General features: G+C 41.6%; 1 protein-coding gene across 1 annotated transcript in view; it reads right to left on the bottom strand.

The window, feature by feature from the left end:
• znf608 (zinc finger protein 608) overlaps positions 1-9,878 on the bottom strand; it is a 90,487-nt gene extending 80,609 nt beyond the window's left edge. Inside the window, exon 1 of the mRNA XM_034092080.1 lies at positions 8,756-9,878. Within this exon, the coding sequence (XP_033947971.1) occupies positions 8,756-9,658 (903 nt within the window). The 5' untranslated portion in view covers positions 9,659-9,878. The remainder of the gene's footprint in view (positions 1-8,755) is intronic.
• Between the last annotated feature and the right edge of the window lie 646 nt (positions 9,879-10,524).

Raw genomic sequence — 10,524 nt, forward strand, 5'->3', positions numbered from 1 at the left:
TCCATGTATTTTTTCTTTTTATGTTTATTTTATTAGCTTTTATTTTTAATGACTGATTTTAAATGCCATTTTCTTAATGTCTTTCGTTTTTTGTAAAGCACTTTGAATTGCCTTGTGTTGAAAAGTGCTATATAAATAAACTTGCCTTGCCTTGCCTTACTAAATAAACGAATGACTTGACTCCCAATATTAATTGAAAATTATTTGATTGACTTATAAATTATCGTATTGCTTCTGCTAAGAAAAAAATACTCCGTTCCATGGCCTACCAACGGCTTAAACTGCGGCAACAGCAACGTAACTTAAAAAGACGGCAGCACTGATCGAGTTATTCTGTAACTGTCCGAGTCTGTTCACATTTTATTTTCCACTAACAAGTCCTTAAACACTGCCAGAGCTCATACCGTGTTCCTGTCAGTGTGTACTTCCTGTCTGCCTTCTTCTGGTGATTTATCTTTCTTTTAACCTATTCCCTTCTAAAAAATACTTTTAGCTTTACAACTTGGACTGTTGGTATTTGTCATGGTTTTATACAGAGAGGTACAAACCTCTTAAAAAAACAGAAACTCATTCCTTGCTAAAAATTATTGTGGATATGACTCACAGTTTAAAAGCTGTAAATGTCTTCGCACATGTCAGACTTGACATCTTCGCAGACAGTCAGATCGGTCAGATCCCCAGTTAGTTTGTCCCCGTTTAGAAATTCACATCCAGAGTCAGCAGCAGACATGTTGTGCCTTTAGAAAAATGTGATGAGTGTATTTGGGAAGACGTCTGACTGGCTGGCTGTTAACTGTCTGACCAAAGCGAAGCATGGCTGAGATCCGCTGCAGCCAATAATCTTTGAAAATCGAAGGATAAACAACATCAAAGTGCTGATTATTATCAGGTCATGTGGACATGTGATCCTGAGGACAGGTGACCTTTGTCTGATGATGGCAAAAAAAGGACAGACCCATACTTAAATCCTGCCAGGGATCAAAAGATTAAAAAAAACCTTATAATGAACATAAACAATAATGCATTTTATTGTTCTCTTAATTATACTTTCATGCATGTACATGTTTAATAATACTTAAGTAATTCATTTACAATAAGAATATTCTAAACTGAAAATAATTATTTTAATATTTCAGTTTTCTTTCCCACTGGAACAATATATGTTGAATTGAATAGTATCATTAACGCGTTTTTGTTATTTTTCTTTTCAGCGTCATTAACACTTTGTAAGTGTAATACTGTGAACATGAGCAAGGTGTATTAAAATGGTAAGGCTGCTCTACAGTTTCATCCTTACAGGCTGATGCTCTTGTAGAAAGAAACTTGCCTTGTGATAAAGTCGACATCTGTGTTGAAAGTTAAAATATATGTTTTAAACCAATTGGAATAGAAATGTTGTATTAAATGCATAAAAACCCTTGGGGTGTGTCTTTTAATTCATATTTTATGAATCTGTTATGAAGATGCTGTAATTAAAAGTCGTTTTTTCTCTGCTATGAAATTTGGGGGAGCTCTGGCCCACTCGCACTAAATCCTCAAAATGGTTAGTGAGAAAAATGTGTTATCAGCAAGTGAAGCTCCAGGCTGTTGTTCGCAGACTGTTAGCTCACCAACACAAAGACACCATCATTTTCATATCCTGATTGTCTTTGTGTTATATTCCATATGTGCAGATAGTTAAGTGTTAGCAGATGCACCTTCCTAACCTGATATGCAATAAATACCATGCCTGAATGGATGTAATTAACATGATGGCATTGTGTTTTAAGCAGAGAACTGCAACATATTTTTAAATGTATTCCATTGATTTTAATTTGTGTTCTGCTTTTTTATTTCATATTGTTTGGCATGTCATGCTGATGCTTTTTTATTGCATATGTAAAGCACTTTATCTCCCTCTTAAATGTACAATGATCATACCTGGTTAGTGTTTGATTATTATAGTTTTTTTGCCAAATTCTTGTTTTAATGATAGGACGACAGTGAACAGTTTATCACAGATTGGTAAAGACAAAGTCAACAACAGTGTTATGGCACTCGGGCAGCATAGATTTCAGAAGCTCCTTAGATAGCCCATTTCTAGACTTGTGAATGTGTTCATATTCATGATCTTTAATTGGTTATGTGGTAACAACATGGACGGTAAAACTGTTGTATTTTATTTCTCATAATGATTAAACGATACATTGATTTCTATTGTACCAGCTTGAGGGGGTGTTCAAGTGAATTATCCCACTTGGGAATGCAGCACTTATGCCCTGTCTAGCTCTGTGTTACTTAAAGAGAGACATTTGTGTTTACACCCCATGATTTGGATACACCCAAAACGTAAATCCAATGAAAGAAATCCAAAAACAAGGTGGCATTTTTCATCATTGGAGGGCTACTTTTCTTTTTGGAATTTTTTCGTGAATTTGGCTTCTTATGCAATTGTATTTCGAAATGAAACGTGTGTCCTTCTTCATCCCGATGCTCGCTCCCCCGGGATCAGCCGTTTCAATGCGACATCACACCCCAATCACAACCCTCTTTAATCAAACTAAAAAACACTCCTTGTCGCCATGGAAACCGAGTATGAGCAAACAATGTTAAAAGCTCCACCAAATCAATCGTGATGACTGGCGAGGTTTCATAACATCTCAGCCGTCTGCCGTTACAGTAAACAGGATGTGCTGGAATCACTCCAAATTCCTCAGGTATACACGGATATTAACGTGAATGTTAACGCTCCTGCGAGGTGATCAGAATTCAAGATAAACCAATAAAATACATCAGAAGCAGGAGTTGTGTTTGTTGATTCTTCTTTATGCAGCCTGCAGGGATCCACTTTGACAGACAGGAAGTGATAGCAGAGCAGCCTCTGTCATTCACAGAATAACCCAAGTGCATCTCATTGTCATGCAGATGACAGTCTGAGCTTTAGCAGCCGCAGAACTGCTTTTTATATCTGTCAACAAAGGCCGGGTCAGAAATTAAATGGAATTTTTATCATTTCAGCCGTCACTCTAAAGATCTTTAAATGGGACAGTTTGTATGGTATGGCTATATATCTACAGCTGATAGCCATGATGGTTAGTTGATCCACCACTTTTGTCCAGACTGAAATATCTCAACTACTTTTAGATGGAGTGCCATGAAAAACAGCATACATGGTTTACTACATGGATAAGGTGTAGTAGTTACTGCCAAGATAGGGACATTGGTAACCAACCACTTTGAGCTACGCGGAGGCTTTTCAGAAACCGATGGGTGAACTCTCGATGACTACGTCCAATTTTCAAATAGTCCATGGAACAGGCACAGTAATAAGTGAAGGTCATCAATGCAATTACCATCATTTTCCACATTAAATGGAACAAAATAGCTTTACAGCTAATATATGCAATCAGTTCAACCGCTGTAAAAGATGTGCATGGGACAGACAGAAAAACACAGCTGAAACGCCCATTGTGTCAACCAAAATCAATTTCACTTTTAAATAAGCACACAACAACCTCTGCAAAATATGTGTGATGCCTCTCTCTAATAATAGGGGTATATAACTATTTAATTCAAAATACTGTTCAATTTAAATGCATCTTTAAATCTCCATACTCTTTCTTGTATGTGATTTGGGTTGATTCAGTTCACTCGTCCAAAAAGGTCTAAAACTGTATCATGGAAACTGCAGTGTTTGATTCAAGATGCATGGGTGTCTCTTTCATTTTATTTTGACCTTTACGGCATTTGACTTTTACGGTATTTTGAATGCCGAACTTTATAACCTCAGTCAACAGCAACTCAGTTTGCATGTGGGTTAAAAAAGAGTCCAGATATAAGGAGTTAGAGAAGGAGGATAGAGTGAAAAGAACTGTGCTGTTTTAGCAGTCATACACTTAGATTTTAAAAATCAGAAGCAAAGACCACGATGACAGCGTAGAAGTGCGTTCAGCTGTAGGAAGAGTCATGTTGATGTCTGGCTGATGGAGAGAACAGTGGATCAGACAAATTACTTAAAAAGGCTCCTTTCCCATGCAAGAAGAAATTATTTAAACATCTCCTGATACATTTAAGCAGACATTTAACTTGTTAATCATGGGTGCAACTAATACCAACAACACCATCTACATTACATTAAAGAGCCTGTGACACGAGTTTCCCCCATCATCCAAACCCATCAATTTGAGTAAATATTGTTCCCTTGAAAACCATTACTGAACTGATTTTGGATATTTGTACTTTGATAACCATTAATCTGCCCTTCAATGTTGACCATATTCTGGATCTTCTCTGGGATTCTTCAAATCCCGCCAAATGATGTGTGACGTCATTGCGGGCCAAGAGCTCCAGCTGCACAGTTCCGGATCCCAGCATCTGCATGTAAACGCACGATGGCGGAGACAGCAGCAAGCTCAGACAGCGATGACAGTTTAATTTTGAACGTGTCTGAGAGCTCATATGAGGCTGAAGGATCGGTTTATGTTGTATCTGTTAGAAGTTTAGGAATGAGGTGCGTCAATATGGGCGATAATACGGTCATGTAGCCAGTGGTGGACTGGGACTAAAAATCAGCCCGGGACTCTCGACCGGCCCACTTCAGTACCGCTAGTAAATTGTCAACAGGGGGAGTGGGGGATGTGCTAGTGACTTATCCGACCGGCCCACTTCGGTACCAGCCCATGGGGATTTGTCCCGATGGCCAGTCCGCCACTGCACCCAGCCCAGCCCACATAAACTGTCAACGGGGGGGAGCCTCGCTGCGGGGAAACGGTGGACCTAGTGTCCCGATCGGAGTGGGAATAATAATAATCATGATCATAAATCATAATCCGTGCATTTTATCCATTAATTTCCCCAACATTGTGGTAAAAAAACCACACGTTTAATCCATGTTGGTGTACTACAACTACAAAAAGCATCGGTTTGTTTTCTCATCAGGAAATGCAGACCGGCTCAAACAAATGATTTTTAATCATCATCCTCACGATCATTTAATGTATCATATGTTCGCCGAATTGACATGAAAGCACTAATAAATGTAGTTTAATCCACTTGAGTTTACAACTACAAAAATAATCGATTTGTTTTTATATCACATCCGACAGGAGGAAATTCAGCAGCTCTCACTACCGATTTTTAATCCTAATTGAATCATCATCTTCACCACGATCATTTATGTTTATGTTCGCCGAATTGACATGAAAGCACTGACAAATATGAATATACTGTAGTCAACTTCATTACAACGTTATTGACGTGCCTAAACTCAGTCATTCACCATTTCTACGCATAACAACACACTTTGTCCGTGTTTGGCTCTCGGAGCGTTCCCGCATTGACGTCACTTCCGGCTTCCCCCAAAACTTCAAAATGAGTCGAAGGAATTTCCCCGCGATGTTCGAAATTATTGATATTTATCGGAACGGTATCGCAACTTATTTTTTAAACTGACGGTTCGAGATGACTAGTAGCCCAATATTTCATTGCACAACAGTTGTTGGGAGGCTTTCACAGGCTCTTTAAGGTCCAGTTTAAAACTTTAGCTGTTCTGGCAGACATGTCCCTGACAAGTGACCACGTCTTCCATGAGAATGGTGTATATAAGATTACACATTTAGATTTTTGATTTAACAGAAATATTTGTAAAACCATCTAAAGATGGAATTTAACTTGAGGTAGTATTTATCTGTTTTTTATTTCCTACAATTGTGTTAGAGATATAAACATGAATTTTCCTAGGAACAGAACAAGTCAGCTAATGTGGAACTTTGTGTTGAAGCTATTATTGTATTGATATTGCAACTGGATGGTATATTTATCCTAAAAACAATTCTACATCAACAATCATCTGCAGTTGAAGTCTTTCTTTAGAAGAAAATATATGTGCCATATTTCTGACAGGATTCTGTCAAGGTTGTATATACCAATTCATAGAATAACAGCTCATCTCTTTAAAATAATAAGATTAACTGCACAAACAGCAGTGCTTTATCATCTCATCACAAGCAGCTGTACAAGAACTTCTATTATAAAACTAATAAGTAAGGTACTAATGAGTAAGAAATATCTGGACAAAGAGTCAGTAAACTAAGACTTGAAGTATTCAATTACAACTTTAGCCTATCTGATCGTTTTGACATTGGTTGTTTGTCAGTGCCTTACTTGTAATTGTTAAAGGTCACCTATTATGCAAAATCCACTTTTTTCCACGGAGGAAGAAGAGCCGCTATCGAGCTTTCTTGGTGATGGTGGTAGTGTGAAGAGTCCATGTCAGGCCCTCAGTGATGTGGACACCGAGGAACCTCAAGCTGCTGACTCTCTCCACCATAGTCCCTTTGATGGCGATGGGGGCGTGTCCCTCTCTCTGCTGCTTCCTGTAATCAACAATCAGCTCCTTTGTTTTGCTGACGTTGAGATGGAGGTTGTTATCCTGGCACCAAGATGTCAGTTTTCCGACCTCCTCTCTGTACGCCGTCTCGTCGCCGTCTGTGATCAGGCCGATGACGGTCGTGTCGTCAGCAAACTTCACGATGGTGTTGGAGCTGTGTGTGGCCACGCAGTCGTGAGTGAACACGGAGTAGAGGAGAGGGCTGAGCACGCAGCCTTGAGGGGCTCCGGTGTTGAGGATCAGGGTGGAGGATGTGATGTTTCCCACAACATACCGGCAAGACACTTGTCCCTAAATTTCTCCTGTGGGTATTGTCCACAGTATTCACTGGATTACATGTCTAATATGTAATGTAAGGGGCTTTGAGCACTTGGAAAACTCTAAAATAAATACAATGAATTATTATTACTTCCTATTTGGCTTCTCTGACATATGAGATTTGACCAACATGACCACACAGGTTGTTGCTAGTAATGTTATTAAAAGGTTCAAACAAATGATTGAGATCATACTTCTCTGGTAACTACAGTCTGTTCTATACAAGATGTAATACATTTGATGTGATACGATGTCTGTTGATCTTAATACCCTGGGATTTTACCGCCACGAAAGTTAAAACGGTAGAAACCTTTTTTTTAAAGTCTTTCAAACATCAACACAATGTTTTGTTCAAAAAGCATTTTTAAGGTTTATCCATTTTCCATGTCAGATTTTATAAATGCAGTTTCATTTGGAGTACCATTTCTCAGTTTTCATACTGCGGTGGGCACAAACAGACTTTTGGTAGAGGTACAGAAACATCTTTATCTCTTCTTTTAGAAATCTTCATCCAACAATGTCTGAAAAGCATTTCTATTGACACAGGAAAAAGCGTCTGTTTGTCTATTATTTATGTTTTCAGCTAGCCGTTATTTTAGCCAACATTCAGTATTCAAATATTTACATTTTGAACTCAAGATTATTCTCTGTGTTTATCATTTATAGGTGTTAATTGCCTCTGGAGCGCCACTATAACTGTCACAGGACACTAAGACTCTTCAGTGCATCCCAGATTTCTGTTGACAGGGAATTAATAAGAGTCACTACGCAGCTCATAAGTGTGTGAGCGTGCGTGCGTGTGCGTGTGTGTGTGTGTGTGTGTGTGTGTGTGTGTGTGTGTGTGTGTGTGTGTGTGTGTGTGTGTGTGTGTGTGTGTGTGTGTGTGTGTGTGTGTGTGTGTGTGTGTGTGTTTCACAGCCGAATGGGAATCCTTCAGATCAACAAATAAACAAAGCAGCCAGGGCAGGCCAGCGTTCCTCCTGTCAGCGGCATCTGCCAGCAGCAGGGAAGAAGCTTTGGGTTTTTCCTGCCTCGTCTAATCTTGCATCTACAAAAAAAGAACAAAAAACCTCCTTCTGGACATCCTCCATCTGTTTCTTTTTTTCCCTCCCTTTCAGACTCTTTCAGCCCGTGTCCTCTGCTGTCACGTCTGATTCCTCCCTCTCGATCAAACATCTCTTTCCCCACTTCACCTCTCTCCACCCATCTTCCTCCATCTTTGTCTCTCCTGCGGACGACTTATTTAAACCCGAAAATAATTTCACAAGTGGTGACATCCCTGTTAGACTCACTGGAAAAAAGAGCTCTGAAGGGCTTAAGCCTCTCCAGTCCTACCTGTCAAGCTGCAGTTGTTGTGTCTTATTTTAAAACATTTTGATCCACGCTCTTACACCTGATTTATTTTGACATCCCGCGTAATTTCCCAAATTAATTTAGCCTGTGCAGACTCAACAAAAAGGAGGATTTGCGGAAGAGGCTCATTTGTGTTCCTTCATACATTTGCTTAGTTGCTGCAGCACATGTAAAATAGTTGCTCTCTGCTTCAATATCCAGCAAACACAAGGAGGACTGGATGTAATGGTACTGAAAGGAGGAGGGGGAGAGGGATGGAGGATAAACTGCTGCTGCTTCCTTCCTCCTTCTCTCTTCATCTCCCCTCCAAAAAAAGAAGAAACAAAAAATCTCATCTCTTTACATCAGTATGTTAACAGCAGACAGCCAGGGAGACAATGACACCAGCTGGGCAACGACAAAAGGAAATACATATAATGTGGCAGGCAGGCAGGCAGGCAGGCAGCCATCCCTCCATAAACTCCATCCCTTTAAACATTCCTGCTGGGTGTCATGCTGCTGTACAGGCTTCTTTGTGGCCTCCTCACACCTGCATCTCACTGTGTGCTCTGAATGTCCAAAATACTTAATTTCTCTCCTTTTATCTTAATGTTTCCCATCTTCTAATCTGCTGTGTGTGTGTGTGTGTTGCATGTAAAGAAGCTGCAGGTGTGAGGTGACATCTGATGTGTTTGTGTTGGTGTTATTATTGGCCTCTAGACAATAAGAGATGCTTACCTTCTCGGCTCCTCTGTGTTTCTTGGCCGCCGGCGTGTCGTCATGCTGCCGCCTGACAACAATAGCGCCTCCGCCGCTTTTAACACACTCCAGCGCTGTTTTATTGGCAACACCTCCGCCGTTAATCCCGCTAATATTGTTATTGTTTACGTTGCTAATGTTGCTAATATCTCCCATGGATCTGGAGTCCGGCGCGGCGCAGTGGCAGTGTCCGGGGCCGTCGCGGCACAGATGATGATCGAGCAGGGCGGACGACGGGAGGAAGAGGGAGGGAGGAGGAGACGAGCCATCGCCGGGCTTCTCCTTCCTCACCCGGGCTGGAGGAACGGCAGTGTCCCTCTCCCTGTCTCTCTCCCTCTTCCAGCCCCGGATAACGTTTTTCCCCTTTCTCTCCTCCTTGCCTTTGGCGCATGTCGCAGAGGAGGCCGTGGTCACTTCGGAGACGCCGTTGTTGTTGTTGATGATGCCGCTCCCGCCACGGCCGTCAGTGTCTCTGCTGACCGCTGAAATCATCTCCACACCTTCTCCACCGCCGCTCCGTCCTTGAGCCTCCCTACGCTGCTGCTGCTGCTGCTGCTCGCCGCCGCCGCACACCGCCACGGCAGCCGCTGAGTGATCTGCCGCCTCCGGTTCCTCTCGTACCTCCCGACCGGCTCGGCTGCGTCTAAGCGCGGATCTCCTCGGCTCCGACCCGCCGCTGCCGCCTCCGCCGACAGGTCCCCGGGTCTGGAGCGAGGGCAAGGCCGCGTTTCTGTCGGCTGAGCCAGGAGCGCTGGAGGAGGCGGAGGTGATGGAGATGGAGGAGGAGGAGGAGGAGGAGGAGGAGGCGGTGTGGTTGGGTGACAGCTCCCTGCAGTCCGTCAGCAACCCTCCATTCTCCCCAGCTCTCAGGAAACGGTTCATATCCTCCTCTCCTCGTGTCCTTTGTCGATCTTCACAATAATCAGCATTCAAGTCATTGTCAGCCCGCCGCAGTGTTGCAGAGCACCGAGTAGGTGAGCACAGCCCTGTTATAGGCTGCTGGATCCGGCCTGCTCCACCACTAACTACACCTACTGAATGACAGCTCTGGCTGGGTGTTTTAGTCCACTTATAATAGCCTACATACAAAAAACGTTTTTTCACACATGGGCTATAGGCTACAGTACATTATAATAAAACACTCAAAGAAAGTAAAATCACGTCCCAGAAATAATTGACACTTGTCCTTTTAGTTGACAAATAAAAAAAATATAGCCTAAGCCAATATTCTGGAAGTGTTCATTTCTCTCCCACCCTGAGTAATAGCTTGGCGAAAGCGTCACAAGACACACATTGATTTAAGAAGAAAATATATGTCGATTCCTGTCAGAACATGACAGTGGTTGGCCACAGGGGGCGATGCAGTGTTTGCTTTAGTCTTCAAACTCAGGTGTAACTGATTGGATGTCCACCAAATCTAATGGACTGATGCTTCCAATCAGCTGCTGTTTTCTTGAGCATTACAGTTGCACTGATTGGTCACAAGGGGCGCTGTCTACTTGATATGTTTGAAACATCATACAATAGTCTTAGTCAATAGGACTTTGTTTCTCTGCAAATACATTCCTATAACAACCTACTGTGTACACATTGTTCTTATTCTGGTATTTTGGCAACTTGAAACTAGAAAATAATATTTGATTAATTATCTCCACATTTGTTCTCATACTTCATAAATGTACATGGATCATTATGCTGCCAGGTATGGAAGCAAACAAGCGACAGAAGTATTTGAATTTTATTAGACA

The sequence above is a fragment of the Pseudochaenichthys georgianus genome, chromosome 9 (genome assembly GCF_902827115.2).
Source record: "Pseudochaenichthys georgianus chromosome 9, fPseGeo1.2, whole genome shotgun sequence".
Classification (NCBI taxonomy): domain Eukaryota; kingdom Metazoa; phylum Chordata; class Actinopteri; order Perciformes; family Channichthyidae; genus Pseudochaenichthys; species Pseudochaenichthys georgianus.